A 21,111-nucleotide genomic window follows, 5' to 3' on the forward strand; every position below is an offset into this window, starting at 1 on the left:
GTGGGGAGGAATCTCCTTTAACACAAGAATGCCTTTGGTGGAGATTGAAAGCTACATTACTGCTCAGCTATACATTGACGAAGTCCTTCAGGCAACAGTTTTTCCGTTCCTGCAAGCCAATTCGGAAGTGTCAATTTTCCAGCAGGATTATGCAAGACCACAAAGTGCTAGGATTACAATTCCAAGACTTCAGGAAAACAATGTCAAGGTCTGCCCGTGGCCAGCTTTCTCTCCTGACCTGAGTCCAATAGAACATCTGTGCAACCAAACTGTCAGTGCCATCCACAGGAGACAACCGCGACCAGCCAGGGTTCGCTGCTGCACAGGAAGAGTGGCGGAACATCCCACAGCAGTCTATCCAGAGGCTGATCAGGTCTATGCGTCAATGCTGCCAGGATTGTATTAATGCTCAAGGAGGTCATACCCGATATTAACTTTGCAATGTTTTCATTTTGACAGTGTGTCACATTTCATACTGAAAACTTATCGGATTCTTTGATCTGTATTTTTGTTCACATTTTCTGTGATTTTGTTTGATATCTATGATTAAAATATTTGATAAAATCCATTAGACCTGCATTTATTTTATGTATCAGTGTATTTGACATGACAGTTTGGTGAATACTTTTCTCCATCACAAGCCCTTTGTTTCTCTCTACAGCCGTCAAGTTTGGCAGAATGTCTAAGAAACAACGAGACAGCTTGTATGCGGAAGTGCAGAAACACCGAATGCAACAACAGCAGCGGGATCACCAACAGCAGCCCGGAGAGGCTGAGCCACTCACACCTACCTACAACCTCTCCACCAATGGGCTGACAGAGCTGCACGATGACCTCAGCAGCTACATCGACGGCCACACCCCCGATGGCAGCAAAGCGGACTCTGCAGTCAGCAGCTTCTACCTGGATATCCAGCCTTCACCTGACCAGTCTGGGCTGGATATCAACGGGATCAAACCAGAACCCATCTGTGACTTCACCGCTGGTTCTGGTTTCTTTCCGTACTGCTCGTTCACAAATGGGGACATCTCTCCCACAGTGTCAATGGCAGAGCTAGGTAAGGCATCTCTGTCAGTGTGTGTTGGTGGGTGTGGGTAGTATAATGCAATAGCCCATCAGCCTCTTCAGAAGGAGGCTCATTAAAATTGTTTCTTTCCTAATTAGTTTCTGGTAATTAGGGCCGATCAAAATCAAAAGGTGCCAATATCAGGGGAAATCATTTTCTTTTCCCTTGTGGTCCCTTTTCTGCCTAGAAATTGCTGAAACAGGAAAAATAAATTGAAATTTCCAAATCGGGCATTCCAGGAGCAATAAAGACCTTTATTTCCATGTCAAACAGCTTGGGCTAGGATCAAAAGGTTTTTATATGTATCCCCACTGGACAGGCGACTTGCTGAAAAATTGTTCTTGAAGGGAACCGGACCCCTTTATGTCGTGAAAGCCTTTTCTTCTTATAGGCCTCCTGTATTATATATATATATATATATATATATGTGTGTGTGTGTGTGTGTGTGTGTGTGTATGTATGTGTATATATATATATATATATATATATGTGTGTGTGTGTGTGTGTGTGTGTGTATGTGTGTATATATATATATATATATATATATATATATATATATATATATATATATATATATATATGTGTGTGTGTATATATATAAACATACAATTTTTCTTAAAGATAGGGTCTCGCTGTAAAAATCAATAGGTACATTATGTACTGAGGTGCAATGTGTTTGCAATGTGTGCTATAACCAAGGGAATATCCCTGATGGACAGTCTGCATTAATCTGTCTTTTTTTTTTTTTTTCTTCAGAACATTTGGCACAGAATATCTCCAAGTCACACATGGAAACATGTCAGTACTTGAGAGAGGAACTACAGCAAATGACCTGGCAGACATTCCTGCAGGAAGAAATGGAGAACTACCAGAACAAGGTACGATACTGGGACACACATGCTTGTATTACAGAGTACCTGTATACTCTCCTTTATCCATATCAACAATTACCTCTTTTCAATCCATGAACCAGAGTAGTGGATACTGTCAAGCTACTGAACTGTGGAGGCCAGTAGGGGTCACTGTGGTGCTCAAAAAATGAACCAGCCAATGTTCTTCTAGCATGCAGGAGCGCAAAGCATGGATTCACACCAGATTGTTTTAGGTTTTTAGGTTCAGTTCCAAACCAAACCAGAATTTTCAGCTCCGGTTCCAAAATTCTGAACAGTTGATTTCGTTCCTTTCCAGTTCGAACGAAATGAAATACTGGCATAGTAGGGAAAAAGTTGATCACGCAAGCGCAGTAAGGTAAAAGGAAGATGCTGCAGCTATTTGATTAAAGGGGAAATTAACTGCACTCAGCATTTTCTGTCTGATCATTTTATTTGCCAGATCGTATGGTAATGTGTTCACACACCTCTTTCTTGGTTTTATTTATTTTCTGTCTGTAAAATTTGTGTGATGCAAAGTTTTTTGTTATGTCTTTATACTCGGACTAAAGTGTTAAACGTTTGTCAACTTTTTCTGCCAGTGTGTATTTAAAAATGTCATTGTTAGTCAGATGTAGGCTGTAGTTGATGTGTGATCGCAAATATTTATTTACTTTATATTATTAAGAGGCTTTACCCATCGAAATGTTGTCAAACTTTAATCGAAATTAAAATGTTTTAGTAATATATTCTAATAACATACAATCATACAGTATTATTATTATTTTGTCAGTAAGCCTAGCGGTAACTATCACAGTTTACAAAGACTAAACATTATCATCCTAGTTTTAAAGAAAAATAAGACTAGCAGAGCTCAACATGACAGCTAAATTAGAAAAAACTTTGCGTTGCAATAATGTTTGTTCAACAGACATTCAAATTACTCTTACAAACTTCATTTTAAATTATGTATTTATTGTTAATGTATATTACAGCATTCGTTATACTGTCAAATGTGTCCGATCTACTTATTTATGTAAATTTATACTTACAAAATCCATTTGAAAGTATTTATTTTTTGTTAGTATATCCAATCTGCTTATTCCCTGGGCTTAATTTACTAATTCCCCAGACGTAGCACAGAAACAATGGAACCTCCTCTTTAAATTCTAGACTGCGATCCACTTTTTCCCCAGGACACCAGTTGATACCAGTTCAATTTTTTTTCTAGCCAAGTAGGCTATTATATTGGTGTTCATAGGTCTTCATTTTCTCGAATTAAACATAAAAGCATGAAATACAGTAAACTCCAGATAACTGAGCACTCAAAATGAAAACAGTGTGACAAGTTATCCACCTGTATCAATAAATCTGCTTACTTCCTGTCTATAGAAACAATGTCTATGTTGCAGCCTTAAAAGATTTTTTTTTCTTTTCTCCATTGCAACTTTCTTTTGCCTAGGTTCAAATTTACAATTATTTTATTTTTAATAATTCAAAAACAGTGCAGTGTTTGTCTGAAATAAACTCTGCAGCTAATTCAGATCACGGCTCCATCAAATATGCCACTTGCTTTTTTTTCTCCGTTCTGTTCCACCTTTCAGCTTTGTGGTGTTTTTAACTTAATAATAAAAAAAAAATAAAAAAAAAGATGTTTTACACATCTGCCTTATATTTGAAAGTTAATACCAAAAAAACAAACATTTTTGTGACAAACATCTCTTCAACATACATCATACATTCAAACACTTAATCATAAGTTATATTGTCGTAATAATAATAATAATAATAATAATAATAATAATAATAATAATAATAATAATAATAATAACAAAAAAAACATATTAAAATATGATAACAATGTGTTAAAGCTTGGTTGATATTGTAAAGATGCCTTAATTCACGGGATTGTTAGAGGTCTTTGGTCGTTATCAGTGCTGTCAGCCCCTCACTTTTCAAACAAGGTTGTTAACTTAAACTAACTATCTTTCTTGTGCTCTCCAAAGCCCCGGGAGGTCATGTGGCAGCTGTGTGCAATCAAAATCACAGAAGCTATCCAGTATGTGGTGGAGTTTGCCAAACGCATTGATGGCTTCATGGAGCTGTGTCAGAATGATCAAATAGTGCTTCTTAAAGCGGGTGAGATAGTGTAATCTTTATACTGCATGGGCTGTTACAAAAGGCTGCAAATGAGTTTTGAATTAGCAACCAAAAAGTATAAAATGTTGCCAACATGTTTTATCTATTTGTATTGTTGCTGGGCCTAATGTAATGTTAAGTGCTTTTGCGGTACTTTTCAAAAGCAGAAGAGAAGTTCTGAAAAACATGCTACGGAGCTGCCATTTTAGACTTTGATAATGACACTACTTTCCCAGGTGCTGTATTACGACACTGCTAAAGGGTGATAAAGCTATTATTTCCTCCACAACCTGTTGGTTTACATCAAATGCAAGACATAAGATTGTTCAATCTGTGTGTGACAGAGGAAATAACACTAACTCTAACTCACTAACTCTGTAAACAATATTGTGGTCATCAGATCACCTATGAGTTCAATGTGTGAAAGTAGAGCCCTGCCATTTTATTTCACCTGTACTTTTTTTAATAGTGATATACTACAGCCATGCTGATGGTGCATATTGCTGGTAAGTCCAGGTAGCAAGCAGTACTGGAAAATGTGACTTACTGGTATTCTTCTGCTGAATGTTTTTGGATCCAGTTAGGTTTCTTTCCAATGTATGGTCCTGCCAGCCTGAAAAAAAGAACACTATGCACAATTCGTCTAGCTCCTGTCTAGTTTGTAGTGACTGCAAGCAATTTAGTATTATGGAGTTATGAATTAGGTGGAATTGTTTTTGACAGTCAAACCCTGTTCCAAAAAAAAAGGACAGATGGAACAAAGACAAATGAAACGTCACTGGAAACTTGAACTGTCCTAGAAAACATACAAAGTCTCCATGAACTCAGCCTTATCTTGTGCATTTTTCCAGGTTCGTTGGAGGTTGTGCTGGTCAGAATGTGCCGTGCCTTTGACTCTCAGAACAACACAGTGTATTTTGATGGAAAGTATGCTGGTCCATTAGTTTTCAAAGCATTAGGTAAGTAAATATTTATATAGAAGCCTTTAAGAAAGGGGAACCCTCTGTCCTTTGTTTTTCTGCCTGGGTAGACAAGAGTTGGTGTTGCTTGAGGATATACAGATTGATCTCCCTAATTAATACCCTTAAAATATGTTTTAAGTTTTTTTTTTCTTTTAGAAACTGTGAAATACTATTGAGAACAATAGTTTAACTTCTTAGCCCTGTAACTAAGCTGTTTCATGTTTTATTATTTACTGTTACATAATTATAATTGTTTTATTTACTTTTCAAAATAGTACCCACAATCTTGTCGTAACTCATTAGGACAGATATAGTAAGATTAGAATCCAGTCCACAATGGAGATGTACTTTATCCAAAAACAATTAAAAATAATTCAGAATTTAATTTAAAATCCTCCTTTGTTCTGCTTAGTTAAAATGGTGCAAACATAAGAGAAAACATAACATTCTGTGGTTTTGAGCCATTGTGGCACCACAGTATGAACACTTTGACTTACCAGTAGCATCTCAATGGTATTAACTGATACACACAGTTAATCCAATCAAGTATCAGGGAATCGCCACTGTGCTACAGCATTAGAACTAATACACAATTGTTGTTATGAATGCATTGTCTTGGTAATGCTGGTCTGCTAGTGGTTCTGCTAAGGTTGCTTGAAGTTAATTACACATATATGACATGTGATGTTATCAGAATTATATCCTGATAACATTTATAAAATAAGAATTTCTAGCGTAAGGGTTTGGTTCATGACTGTGTGTCATATGGCAGCCGCCTCCAACATTAATAACATCTGTGTCAACTTGTTGAAGGCCCAGTATCTCTTAATCGAAGGAAATCCAACATTGCACAATGTCTGGCCCTTTTAATTGGTTTCTTATGCATGATTTAGATAATGAAGAACAGTGCTTTATTAACTAGCACCTGAGCATGGCCACTCTTAACAAGCACTCTTCTGAGCGGTACAGAAAAAAAGCCTAGGGCAAAGGATGTACAGTAAGGATGTTAAGGATGTAAGGATGTAAGTAACTTGTTTAATAAGAAGCTATGATAAGTGACAGCATCCCCAAGTGCATAGTAACCAGAGGCTGGCAGAATTAGATCTGGCTAAATCAAATCTTATTAAAAGGTGGGGTTGCACACTGTAATTACACATGAGCTATTATTTAACACATTTGTTTTGAATGGTTCTTGTTACTATTATTCAACTATTGTGGTGTTCTGAAATGAAGGCTTGATCGCCATCTAGTGCGCAGCAGAGTATTGCCAGAGAAACAAAAGTAAACTTGACCAGAGTGGCATATCACTAGATGGCGATGGTACTTACTAATATACAGACATTTTGGCTGGTCTAGCTTGCATTATGAATATCTGTGCCAGGCAACAGGATCTGAAGAAAATAAAATACAAAAACATAGTATTTGGGTACAGTTAAAAAAATAAATAAATAATACAATGAAATGTGAAGCTTATTTTCTTTAACCCTTAGTGGTCCATTTATTCAGCACTTGTCAGACACGTCAGGTCCAATTTATTTTCACACGTACTGTTTATTTTACACGCGCTGTTTAAAATATTTTTTTCACAGTAAAACAGGTTTAAAAGCTACTGCATATCAAAAGGACACTCAGTACTGCATCTCCAGCCAAGCCCCACCCCTTGTTCGCTGTATTTTTCACATACCTCTTTACAGTCGTGCATACTGATAAATCCTCTCCTGATTGCTAGTTTTATCACTATTTTATTACTATAACATATGAAAAAGCTCTGCAAATGTCTGTGTATTCTAAGATAACAACTGTCTTCTTTGTTTATGTCTGTGTTATCGCCGTGGTGCAGAGGCTATGTGTATTGCTCAGATCCACCCCTTTTTTTCGGCTTCTCACGGCTCCTATCGGTCTCACTTGGCTATTGAAAGGTTTTCTCTGCTTTTTCAGGAGAAAAAATTACTAGAAACCTGTGCTTGATGTCTTTTTGATGATGTTGGACAGGGTCTAACATCGGACTGGAAAGGGAAAATTTTAATGTGGGACATTACACACATTTAGTGGTTGGAAAAAAAACACTGAGCTCTAATGTGATTTTGGAGCCCTCTTGTGGTGTTCAGTGTAACTGACGTTTCTAATTAAAAACTTCATTCATGTACATTTTTCAGAGAAAGTCATTTAAAATAGCAGTAAATAAATTGTGATGCAGTGAACAAAGCTGCAGGCATGACCCTTAAACTTAAAGGAATGTCCTGATTGGTTGTACATTTCTTCTCCTACAGTACATTGATTGGTTCACTGGGACTTAACAGGTTTTATGCAGGACGAGGGCTTACACAGCGTGTTATAGATGTAGACTTTGACATGAGTTTGTGATCATTTCTTCAAAATAGGGCCCTGTGTCTTTTGAAGTAATACCATTTATCTTTTTATTCATGTGCCTTCTCACCATATTTCTGTTGACAGGCTGTGATGACTTGATCAGCTCCGTCTTTGAGTTTGGAAAAAACTTGTGTTCTTTGCACCTGTCTGAAGACGAGATTGCATTATTCTCTGCGTTTGTGTTGATGTCTGCAGGTAAGATGAGGCACCACAACCACTGTTTTCACAGGCAAATAAACCAATACCTGCTGTCAAAAATATATACTGTCTTCTCTAGTGTTTCTAACTGGTTGCAAACCATTGTTCTCGTTAGATCGATCCTGGCTTCAAGAAAAGGTAAAGGTGGAGAAGCTTCAGCAGAAAATCCAGCTGGCTCTTCAGCACGTCCTGCAGAAGAACCACAGAGAGGATGGCATACTGACAAAGGTAGTGTTAACAAAACTGTATTCAATTGAACTAGTATACTGTAAACCTGTCCATCTTTTTATATACCTGGTACTGTCTGTAGGAAATATTTGTTCCAATGGCCAGTTGCTGGAACAGATTGCTCTCTCAGAATTGAAGCAATTATTCAGAACTAGAATCTTAAATGTATTATCATTACCAGGTGCAAGGAGTTTGAGCAGTGGTTCAATAAACTATTCCTTCCTTATAGATCCTGGTAATAGAAACATTGGCTAATTTAGAGCGCCGTTTGTAAATAACGGTTTCTATTCATGGAATTGTTCTAGACTTTCAAAGAAACCAACAAAGACCTAAAACAGTTTCACGAATATCAAACTTGAATGAATCCTTTCAAACAGATACTTAACCCTTTATGAATACAGGACCAGCACACCGAAACAAAGGTAGGACCACTGCTAATATATAATCTTCATGCTAGAAGTATGACAAGATTGGTTTTTTTGGTGATACTTTTTAATAACTTTAGCTATGTGTATAAAACACTTGCAACCACAAAGGTGTTCTATGGGTCCGCTCTGCCTCAGAATACCTAATTGACATTTTTCCCTCAGTTTCCACCTCCCACCTGTGGAAGAGATCTGTGTGGTCTGGAAAGCCAGGGAATCTTTTACATACATAGGCAGCCGATGCTATTAAAGGTATCGCCAAAAGAAACCTTTGTTGCACTTCTCATATATGGACAGAATCCAGATCTTCCCACTGAAATGCAATACAATCTAAAGATATTCATGTAGAATAACCCTTTTTTTTCCATTTCATTTCCAGTTGATATGCAAAGTGTCAACACTGCGAGCACTGTGCAGCAGACATACAGAGAAGCTGACTGCATTCAAAGCAATATACCCGGACATTGTGCGTGCCCACTTCCCTCCGTTATACAAGGAGCTCTTCAGTTCAGAGTTCGAGCAGCCAATGCCCATTGATGGGTAACAGCCTCTCTCTCAAGCGAACATTGTCTGGAATGTTTGAAGTACCAGAGCTGAATGAATCTGAGACACTTTACGGAGCCCTTCACAAACCAGGAGAGCCGACACGCTGCACATTTGGGGATTATTATTTTATTTTGTTTCCGTTTTACGGGTGGGTGGGACAAGGTACTCAAGGGGAAGGGAGAGGAAATGCTTATAATTCTACATTATTTAACGTTGAACTTGTCTTTATCATGCATATGGTTTTCCGTTTCGAGATCTGGACCTTTTTCTAGCCCGACTTTTAACATTTAACCCCCACTCCCTGAGGTGAGTTGCCTGAAGAATATCTAATTGACAAGCCTCATTTTATAATAAAATAATAACAAGCATTTCGGGTTATGCATAGAGCTTTACAATAGAGACTTGTGTTCCTTTTTTTAACTACAGGTCATGTTTGCAGCGATAGTAGCAAACCTCTGTGGAATATGCAGGATATTCTATGGGTTTTTTGTACAGTTAAACAGCATTATGTAGAAACAGTGCTCTTATCTATAATGACTTCAATTCACGTTCCATTGCCTTAGTTCTGCTCAAGCTTAACCTCAGGGTCATAGTTTGTTTTGACCAAGAAAGTTCATAACAACCATCCACAGAGTTGCTCCGGTTTTTGACTTGGGGTTGGGCGACCAAGCCAACGATTTCCTTAGTAAAATCAATTCATATTCTTCAGTTCACTTCTATTTTCAATGATAATAATGTTGTATTAAAATTAGTGTCAATAGTTTTGAGGTTTTATTTTATTTTCTTCTTTGAGATTCTTAAATGACAGCGCCATCTAATGGACAGAAGCCTGCACAGTATTTCATGATTGCAGATCTGTCAGGAGCTCAGTGACTATTGCAAGGATCTTCTGCTTCTGCCCAGCCACAAAATAACACGGAGCAATCAAGATATGGAAACTATATGCATCTCTAGGTCAAGTTCAAAACTCCTATATGAAGTGCGCAGATGGGCAAATGCAGCGAGAGAGCACAGTGGTGACAAATCAACATGTTAGCAATCCTGATATGAACTGCACCTTTTCTACAGACAATCCAATAAGAGCAATGCAGAATTCTGGTAATTCTAGTTAAAAACACAAAGACTGTCAAAGGACTCCATTCTCCGTGGTTGCTAAGTGGAATCATGCAAGGCCACCTGCCATCAGTTCTTCACGTGGGTGAACAGTGGGTACCAACAGAAAAAGGGTCCACAAAACCAGTTTTATATTGTACTACAGGGTATATGGTCATAAGTACTATACAGGAAAAAACAAATAATAATGTTTATAGATTATATTTTAAATAACATGTATATTATTGATAGTTAGCATATTCTTTATTGTTGAATGGATAAGGCACTTTTTTTGTTTTTGTTTGCACCTTTCTTTAATTTAAGACTCGTGTATTACCTTTTGATGTGTTGCATGTGCACAAGAAATACAAATTTTAAGTGCATCATTGTGGAAGGAGACTGGAAAGATGTAGATGCTGCTGATTACTTGGCTTGTACTGTTGTGGTCATTAGGAGAGGGTTGCTCATTGTAGAAAGATTGAGATGTAGTAAACTTAAGCTTCAGTACATGTCCTTCACAAGCAACTGTCAACTCATTTTGGAGACTATAACAAAGAAACATGTTTACAGCTGCAGAACTGCCACAAAGGCATATTTGTAGGCTTCTATGCACAGCACCCAAATATTGTAGTTGCTTTTTTTGGTGACATGAAGGGCTAGATTGTCTTATCTTTTGCTCCAGTCTAAAAATGTGCACCATTTTTTTATTTTTATTTTTTTTAAGGAGCGACAGAGCTACAAAAGTAGGAAGGAACTTTCTGTGAACGTAACTTTTTTTTTTTTTTTTTTTTGGTCATTCTTTCTAGAAAGTGCAAGAATTTCTCTGGAGCAAAGGGAATCTGTCCCCAAAGAGTCTTATAGAGGAAACAGTTCATTCATTTTTAAGCCCTACTTTACCAGTTTGGTTTGTTTGCCCCCATCAGCGACAGAACTGGACCCCATTTCTCCAGCACTGATACAACATACTGGTCAGATATGCCTTTTATCAGGAAATATTCTGAGAATATCATGCTGGAGTTTGGAAAGTGACCCATGTTTTGTTTGTGTGTCTTCATTTCCATTTTCACTTGACCAGATGAATTGTTTGGTCTTGATTGTATTCTGTGCAGCTCCACTGTAAACCTAAAACAGGTTTAAGTTTCAACCAACCCCCTCCATTAGATACTGCTTTAAACAGAAGCTTGGGCTTTGTAGGATTGTTGGAAGCTAGCTAATGTATACATTGTGAAAGACCGTTATTACGAGTTTCAATCTGGTGGCATTTAAAACCATTTCCGTTTTAGGAAGATTTTTTTTTCTTATAGAATGTAGGGTGACAGGAAAGTCTTAACAGATCTAAGTAGGTTGATATTAACCATTTAAGTCCTGGTGGGACCTCAAGGACCGCCTTAGCGCCTTATGTTAACATGTGCTGTCGGAAATCATGTTGGAATCGCACAGGTTCCTTTTTGAATGATGTAACTTCATTTCAACAAAAATAATTCAGGACTGAAAGAGTAAATCTGCAATTCTCTTTTATTTCAGTAGGTGGAGCTGTTTTTTTCATATATTTTATGGTACAGTGTATGTTTCGTCCAATTGTGCCACCTAATGGCTCAAAACAAGACAGCAGGTTAACAAGCAATAGGAAAATACACCAAGATGAGTTAATAATATTACTTGCACAAGCCTGGAACTGGAAAATGCTGCTGTGAACAGCAGCAGTGCTTCTTTCAAACTAACATTTGGAGGTTTTTCACATCAAGCTTGGTTCACAGTTTCACTTCACATCTTGTGTGTGTTTGTGTGTGTGTGTGTGGCTACTTCTCAATACATGTTGTTATGTCCACAAGGAAATGACAGTAACAGTTGAAGTTCGGTGAAAGATATATTATATTGAAAGCCTTGTCTGGTAGAAAAGTTTCTATTTTTTTAACCTTAAACAGACGACAGGTGATATTTAATATTCCTTCAATAATAATAATAATAATAATAATAATAATAATAATAATAATCATTTTAAATAAGATTTTGTAATGCAAGACAATGATAGTCCTGTTTTCTAAAGGCATTGCTTTTTTATTTTTTTTTTTCCTGCTGGTTAAACTTTTTTTTGTTTTGTTTTAACTGAATGTGCCATGGTAAAATGCATGTGGTGTTTGTGTCAATGAGATATTGTGCGTACAACATTCCAAGAAACAAGGAGTGGAAATCATAGTCGGGGTGTCAGAGTAGGAAGCTTGTATGGCTGTTGCTTTTTTGCACATGTTCTTCATTCCTCTGTAGTGCAATCTGTACACATCGCATTCGCGGATGTACTGTAATCCCTCAGGGAAGTTTTAGTGATTTTTTTTTTTTAATCATTCAGTATTTGTTTTGTGTATGGCAGCCAGTTACTGATCTTATACTCAACTTCAACTTTGGAACGATGCTGAAAAGCCACCAGAACACCAGGCATAGATTGGACATAGCTGGGCCTAGGCCACAAATGTAAATTAACTAGTTGTGTCTTCTTTGGGACTAAAGTAAATCCATTACTTGTAATAAATAACAGTTCCTTTTAATATACAAAACCAGTACATACAGATTACATAATATTCATATATTGTATCTGGGCTGTTATCCAGTAGTTCCCATTTTCATATTAATAGTTCAAGTAAAGTCTGTATCTTGCTTCAAATGTCAAGGCAGTGTGTGTGTGTGTGTGTGTGTGTGTGTGTGTGTGTGTGTGTGTGTGTGTGTGTGTGTGTGTGTGTGTGTGTGTGTGTGTGTGTGTGTGTGTGTGTGTGTGTGTGTGTGTGTGTGTGTGTGTGTATATATAGACACGCACGCAGTATTTTAATAATTTTTGTATGTGCTAAATCCTGACAATAATGATATATTACATTAATCTACATGTATTTAAATTATGTTATCTCTGCTGTGGACAGTTATTACTAATTTAAATTCAAGAGCACATATACATTCTAATTCTATTTTTCATTGAAATTGAAAGCATTATTTGAACAATAAGATTTAATATAGCCATAAATTGTGCATGTGGATTAATTTTCTTTGATGATAATAATAATAATAATAATAATAATAATAATAATAATAATAATAATAATAATAATAATAATAATAAGGTGGTGTTATTTTGTCCCAGACTCAAAGAAGACACAATACTTTATATTTACCCTTCCCATGCTATAATTTAGGAAGTTTTTAAATGTATTTCAAGAATCGGCCTTTGGCCTGTGTTCTCTAAATAACCTAAGAGGTAAAAGGCACATTCAAAATACAACTGTGAATGACAATCCATTTGAATGTGCACATTTGGCCCATTGTTTGAGTTGGGGAATAATTTTGAATTCAATGCTCAGGGAGAATCATTGTAAAGAGTATTAGAACAGGAGGTAGCCAGTAGGAGTGTATGGCTCACCAAGGTGTTGTGGTAATCGTAGTGTTTTAACATGACAGTATTCAAATCCGATCAGAAGGATATCAGAATGAACATGAAGTTATCAGCTTATAGTTTACAACCTCTACTACATTACGCATTGGCGCCTTTATTGCAGGCCCTATTTCAGAGGCAGTCTTTGGCTGGCAAAACTAATTTCTTTTTGTTTTATTTCTTGTCTTGTTATTTTCTGCTTCTTACAGTTCAGCATGCATTTTCAGAAAGGAAGGCCCTGAAAGGATCCCTTATTGTGATACCATGACAACATAGTGCCAAAAATATACCTCCCTTGATCCTTATCTATGCCTGTGAAACTAAAAGATGATCTAAGCCTGCTGCGTTGGGCATCGCTAATACGGGTTCTATAGGGTACTGCAGTTGAACCTCTATTAAAACTGTGGTCAGTCAACCGGTGCTAAAAGGGTCTGGTTAAAGTGAATGTTCCACACACCTCAACAGTGCTAGGTTCATGAGATCTTATGTACAGTAGTTCCCCAAAAGATGTTGCCACTCTAGTATATCTGTAACTTGTATATGACATTATTACGGGTGCATTCAGTTTATTAAAGCAATATAAATCAAAAAATGGAGCAAGAAAATCATTTTGAATTGAGCCACTATTTCAAACAATGGTCTAAATGGATTGGGGGTTGGGGGTAAGGAGCTAAGCTGGCTGCTTCCTTTGTCTGTGCTTGCTGTGTTTGTCTGCTCCTGAGTGGAGTTGAGTGCAAGAGTGATGTAGTTTTATTTTTTAACTGATAAACGGGTTGACTGGCAGCTTAAAAGCTGGTTTCCCAGTTGTGTTTATATGTAATCACAGGACGAGCCCCAGACAAGGCTTTAAAATGTTTCAGAACCGCAGTGTCAGATGGTGAGTTTGTAAAATATTTAAATTTTTGTTTTCTTGTTTTTTCAGTAGTCCATCTCATGGCACCTTTTTAACAATACTCGCATTTCCAAAGTACAACAGACATATGTATGAAAAAATAAATAAATAAAACGTTTAGCCATGACCGAATGTCAAGCAATAATATAAATGTTTTTTTTTTTTGTTTGTTTTTTGTTTTTTTTTGGTGTGCGTAGGTTAAAGACCTCTTAGACATGTAAATACAATCTCTAATTTATCTCATATGATTTCCAGCAGTGCAAAGTGACTGATTCTCTTCCTATGTTGAAAACTAAGGACTTGTGATGGCCTGTACACATCTTTTTCTCTCTCTTTCTCTATCTGCTTTTAAGTCACAATATTTAATGTTATTATTGATCACACGTATAGAGTTAACTTTATAACTTCTGTCTGTATAGGTAAGAAGAAAATACTGCTATAAAATGCCTACTCAGTGCAAATATGTATCTGTTTATTAAATACAAAAATATGCTGTACAATATCTGTTTTAGAATATGATCTCTTTTAGACATAGTTTGATGGAGCTAGGGTGTGCACATTTTATTTTGTGTTATTCTAATGTGTGGTGCTAGGTAAGTTACTTTTGTGAACAAAACCTTGATTCCTAGACTAGGACATCCTATTCGTCCAATTTATTTCACTGAGCATTGATGCATTATTAATATTAGTACTATTAATAATAATGATAATAATAATAATAATTATTATAATACCCAGCCAGCACCTGTATCAGAGTGCTAGACTTGGGATATTGCTTTTTATTTTTCTTGCTTTAAGATCATTAGCTAATTAATGCACAAATGACAAATTTACAAGATGTTACAGATTTGGGAAGTGCTTTGGTTTAACTCTGAATTTTTAAAAATTAACTTTTTTTCTTAGTAGCTACAGTGAAAACCACTGGAAAACCAAATGTCCAAAAATGTTAATGAATCTGACGGCCTTGTCTCATTCAGCTGAAAGTGTGACAGTTCTTCTATAATATGGCACAATTTATTATTTTGCTTAAAAGTAACAACATTTATGTATGGGATACTGTTATGGAGACAGCTATTATAAAGCCAGCAAAACAGTGGGTAAACTGAAGCCATGGTCTTCACGTGTGTGTGTGTGTTTTCTAAATACTGTAGGTGCATGTATGCTTGTCCATTTAAGGTTTCAATGGACTTGCAAGCACAACTCGTATTCAGTTTGTTCAAATTCTCAAGGCAAAAACATTGACATTTTTCTAAACCTTTACATGATTTTGTATTCTGTTCTTTTTTAAGTCAATGTCAGCCAGAATATGTTGGCATAACCCTTTTTAGCACAGTGTTAACGATTGTGCAAATGTTTTACCCTGCTTTTTTACATTGAGTATGTATATGTAACTGGAGCAAAAAAAACAACAGATAAACATAAAAATGAGGCAGACGGATATTACAAACACAGAATATGGACATTTTTCATTTTATATTCTAATGGAGACCAAAATAATTACAAGTTGCTGCATACACATTCTGGCTGACGTTGTATAACAAAAGGAACATGGACAATTCAATGTCGTTCATGTAAATCTCAGCCTAAAACAAAGGTAATGGTTTCAAATCACATGCTGTACTTGCAGAGTATATGGTTTTATTTAATAACATGTTCAATCAAATCTGGTAAAACTAAATACTAATGCATTGTATTTGTAACTTCAAAATGTGTATTTTTTATGAATGTCTTGGATATGCATCTACTGGTTTGCGTGTGCAGTTCATTGCTCATTTCTATAGGGTTGTCAGTAGAGGAGGGTGTTGTCCAGTATTTTTCTATCCCTTTGTAACCCAACAGGTCTTGGGAATCTGTAGCCCATCTGTTTAGTGGGGCAAGAATGTTATATGGGTATGTCAATGTTCGCTAGTGATCTTAAAATAACTATAGAGGATCATGTAACTCTCTATTCACCTCTTTTAAATATACAAGTAGTCTCTTCACAATTGTAGTTTCGCTCATCTTTGTCTGATTCCTAATAAAATAAGTATTTTGATTCTTTTTTTTTTTGTAAATACCTCTGTAAAGATAAATAAGAAATGTAATGTTGTCTTTTAAATACTTTTCATTCTAATATGAATGTTGTTATATTGTACTTAGAAACCGTACCTTTAATATTATCTTTATTAAAAGTGCATTGGACACATCGATTTTAGATGTGCTTTATGTGCTGTTATCCCATAATAAAAATTACAGCTTGTAATGGGGCTTTCATTGTCTGTCTCCTTTATTATTGATTGCTGTTGTTCTGAGGTTTAGCTGGTTCTAAATCACCACTTATCAAGCATAAGCCACGGTCCACATAACACTGTATAGAAATTCAAAACCAAATACACATTCATTTTCTTACCTTTGGGTTTATATATGCTTTTCAAGAACAACCCTACTAAGGACAACATTGAACTGCTGCAGTATGGTGCATCATCACTTCCTATGGGTGCTGTAAGTGAACCTGAAGCATAGGATATCGTTGTGTATGAAGATTTACAGGGCCTAATAGTCCTGCAGCCCATTTCAAACAAACCCAGAACTCAAACTCTTCTGCGCTTAGCTACTTATAGACCTTAAGAGGTTTATTAAAGAATAGGGTTACCAGATTTCCACATTGAAAAACCAGGCCTTTTTTCTTCAATTCAGCTCTGAAGCAGTTACAATAAGTATATAATAACACAATCATAATTTCAAAATTAAACTAGGGGTGTGTGATTATACATACACCCCACTTTGCCACAAATCACTTCAGGACCTTTTCACTGTCTTTCTAGCATAAAAAGAAGTACTTACACAACAGATAGGGTGTAAAACAGAGTGGTGCAAAACAAAACCTTAACTCCTTCCAGGAGTGCTAAATTAAACTTTGCTAGTCCTTAATGTTAAACTGAATGGCCAAGCTGATTGCCAGTCACCCAAACACTTACACACATATAAGTATAAACACAGTATAGACACACACACACCTGTCTGCTTGAACACAAGCAGATATCCCTCATTAACAGCAACCCCAATGCATTCTAGAGGATGTAGATCATCATCACCTTCAACCTTTTTCAGTCCACTGCAGGGTGAAGGCCTCCCCAAGATTCTTCCATAAAACCCTGTCTGCTGCGTCCCCCATCCATGTTGCTCCGGAGTGTTTCCTAATTTCATCTTGCCATCTTCCTGGAGGTCTTCTTCGTGGTCGCTTTACATCTCTTGGGATCCAGTCTAGTCTCTCTTTGGTCCTGCAATGGTCTGTTCTTCTTGCTACATGTCCAGCCCACTGCCATTTCAGTTTTTTCGCTCTTATAATAACATTGCATACCTTTGTTTCTATGCTCTTATCCAGTCTCTTCTTGTTATTCCCATCATGCATCTGTTAAGTCGTTTGTAGTAAATATATACACATACATACTGTGTGTGTGTATTTTATATATATATAATCAGTTATAAAAATTCATTCCGCATGCAAGGCAAGTTCACATGCTTAGCCCCCGCTCCTGCAACTGCAATTGAGTATGTTCACTTTCAGCCGGGCCACATTCTGCAACAACATTTGACAGCTTTTGAAAAGTACTGGTTGGGTAAGAGAACAAAGTTATGTCAGCCCTGCCACTAGGGGGACACAAATCACAACTACATCTTGAAATAATGAGGAATAGTTATAGTGTACCCAGAAATATTAGCATAACTGATGCAGTGGCACAGGACTTCATCTATTCTACAGCCAAGGAAGAACAATGACATGTTGATCTGCTCTGCCAATTAACTTTGGTGGAAGTGATGCAGCCTAGTGATATATATATATATATATATATATATATATATATATATATATATATATATATATATATATATATATATATATATATATATATATATATATATATCCCTATTATATATAATTATATATATATAGTCATTAGTTCAGTAATCTCAAAATGCATATTATCATTTTCTTTGTCAAATTAATTAGATCATTTTGAATTCTCAAAGTTTAGCTGGCTCAGAATTCAGTTTTTTACATCAATAATTCAACCCCCTAGGCCTTATTGACACCCACTATATATATATATATATATATATATATATAGTGTTTTACCAGGTAACCACACCACACACTAGAAATATTAGATATGAAATTGTTAATTAACCATTTTTGCCAGTGCAGTGGTCTTAAGGTGAACTCATTCCTTTTAATCAGTTTTCATAATGTGTTAACATTGGTCTGTATAAGGTATACCCATTCCTTACAGTAAACTGAATATATTGCTTGCAGTTCTTAACTAAGCATTCATCGTGGAGTTAAAGTTGATGGACACAAGATGGTTTCCAGAAAGATAAATACGGGTAGCTGAAGTAGCAACTACTCAGAACAATGTGGCCCATAGTTTTTAGATTTAGTCGAGCTCGTGGTAGGGTTATATTAATCCCAGTACAGATTGTTTTCTAATTGCTTTCTTTTTCAGCTTACCCCAGTTTGTGTGTTAACGAAGGTAGAATATCAGGTCTATGGAGTAGAAGCTCTCACTAAAAGTGAGATTTGCCACATGTGGACAAAGACTTTTATATTCAAACACCACATTATTTGTGGGTACATCATGTTTTTGATGATTAATTCCTTTTTTTTTTTTTTTTTTTTTTTTTTTTTACTTCTACCCAAATTGCATTGCACTGATTTGGTGTCTTTACAGTGTAGTTTAAAGGCTTGGCAAGCACAACTGCTTTGTATTATTTGACGAAGCAGCTTCTGCCTATGTGCGCCTTCATCTGTTTCCTTATTTCCATTCTCCTTGTATGTGTGGGTGTCTCCTATTATGGGGCCCTCCCATTTTCCAGACAGGCAGACTATTGCTCTCAGGCAATGAAGTGCACAACCCCCAAGCAGTATGAAGATCTGTAATCTTATCACATTTTGTCCAGAATATGCCTCAGTCTTTGATGTGTTTTGAATTACCCATATTAATAATAATGTGAATTTTTGCTTTTAACAAATACATACCAAAAGGTCAGACTCTGCAACAAGCATGAACTTTGCTTTCTCCTGGAATGTTAGTTTACCTTAGGAAATGAGAGGGTTGTGTAATTGGCAAGCTGGGATTTACATTAAGTAAAGCATTCAAATTTGTATAAAAACATGCACCATTATGTTTTCCTCAGATGACTCATCCACTAGGTCCTGTGAAAAGTTTTTAGCTTGTTTTAGATGTTGCCATGACTACTATCAGTTTGAGTAATGCTACATGAAATTAGCCCTTTTAGAATGTTGAAGAAAAAAAAAATGTGTTGCTGACTGGCTGACACTTCTGGAGCGTGGAGACAATAATTAAGTTAGAGTTATTGTCTTAATGTTTGTTACACGGTTGTATTTGATTTTCTTAAATTTCATTCGGTATGGTCGAGTAAACCTTGCTTTGATCTAAATCCACATAAATGATATAGACCACATTTTGATATAGTGTCATGATCTCACCAAAAAATAAAATAAAAAAATAAAAAATACCACATTTCTGCTGATAGGAATGAAAAACTAATTGTGAAATTCTGCCTGTGTCAGTTTGGCAGAGTGCCTTGATGTGTTTGGAGGCTTTTATTCTAGTAATTTTATTGCTTAATGTGCGAAATGCATTCAAAGCTTGAAAAAGATTGGGCTGGGACAACTTTTTCTGGCCGACTCGCCTACCATTTGTATCCAAACATCCAAACACTTAAATCTCAGATCAAATATCAAGGTGAAACTTTTTTTTCTGATTTATCATCATAGTAAATCTGACTTTTTACTTCTGCCATATGGTTTAATTTGTAGAAGAAAAAGATGGTTGCATTAATCGTTTTTTGTGTTATACCTAACAAACACATCATCTGTATTTTTATCTATTTCCAGTTTTTAGAGTAGAATATTTTGCATTGTTTCATAGAGATACAAATGGCAAAATCGTAGATGAAGAAAAAAAATAGCAAATATATTAAATGATTACTTTTCACAAGTTTTTACAAAGGAAGATACTGACAACATGCCCCACATGTTATCCAGTTCCTATCCAGTTTTAAATAACTTTAGCATAACTGAGGCAGAAGTGTTAAAGGGACTAGGAGCTCTTAAAATAAACAAATCCCCTGGGCCGGATGAGATCCTCCCAGTAGTACTCAAAGAAATGAAAGAAGTAATTTACAAACCGCTAACTAAGATCATGCAGCAGTCTCTTGACACAGGGGTGGTACCGACAGACTGGAAAATTGCAAACGTAATACCGATCCACAAAAAGGGAAACAAAACTGAACCAGGTAACTACAGACCAGTAAGCCTGACTTCTATTATATGCAAACTTATGGAAACTATAATAAGATCCAAAATGGAAAATTACCTATATGGTAACAGGGTCCTGGGAGACAGTCAACATGGTTTTAGGAAAGGGAGATCGTGTCTAACTAACTTGCTTGATTTTTTTGAGGATGCAACATCGATAATGGATAATTGCAAAGCATATGACATGGTTTATTTAGATTTCCAGAAAGCTTTTGACAAAGTCCCGCACAAAAGATTAATTCTCAAACTGAACGCAGTTGGGATTCAAGGAAACACATGTACATGGATTAGGGAGTGGTTAACATGTAGAAAACAGAAAGTACTGATTAGAGGAATGGAGTGTGGTAACCAGTGGTGTACCACAGGGATCAGTATTAGGTCCTCTGCTATTCCTAATCTACATTAATGATTTAGATTCTGGTATAGTAAGCAAACTTGTTAAATTTGCAGACGACACAAAAGTAGGAGGAGTGGCAAACACTGTTGCAGCAGCAAAGGTCATTCAAAATGATCTAGACAAGATTCAGAACTGGGCAGACACATGGCAAATGACATTTAATAGAGAAAAGTGTAAGGTACTGCACGCA

The 21,111-nt window shown here is 36.2% G+C and overlaps 1 protein-coding gene across 2 annotated transcripts in view; it reads left to right on the forward strand.

The window, feature by feature from the left end:
• LOC121294826 (nuclear receptor ROR-alpha A-like) overlaps window positions 1-12,582 on the forward strand; it is a 243,329-nt gene extending 230,747 nt beyond the window's left edge. For both annotated transcript variants that reach the window (XM_041218935.1, XM_041218936.1), the window contains 7 exons: window positions 662-1,057; window positions 1,823-1,944; window positions 3,942-4,074; window positions 4,926-5,033; window positions 7,491-7,601; window positions 7,720-7,832; window positions 8,637-12,582. In XM_041218935.1, coding sequence (XP_041074869.1) covers window positions 662-1,057; window positions 1,823-1,944; window positions 3,942-4,074; window positions 4,926-5,033; window positions 7,491-7,601; window positions 7,720-7,832; window positions 8,637-8,801 — 1,148 coding nt within the window. In that variant the 3' untranslated portion in view covers window positions 8,802-12,582. The remainder of the gene's footprint in view (window positions 1-661; window positions 1,058-1,822; window positions 1,945-3,941; window positions 4,075-4,925; window positions 5,034-7,490; window positions 7,602-7,719; window positions 7,833-8,636) is intronic.
• Window positions 12,583-21,111: the final 8,529 nt, after the last annotated feature.

This window comes from Polyodon spathula, chromosome 19 (genome assembly GCF_017654505.1).
Source record: "Polyodon spathula isolate WHYD16114869_AA chromosome 19, ASM1765450v1, whole genome shotgun sequence".
In the NCBI taxonomy this organism is placed as follows: Eukaryota; Metazoa; Chordata; class Actinopteri; order Acipenseriformes; family Polyodontidae; genus Polyodon; species Polyodon spathula.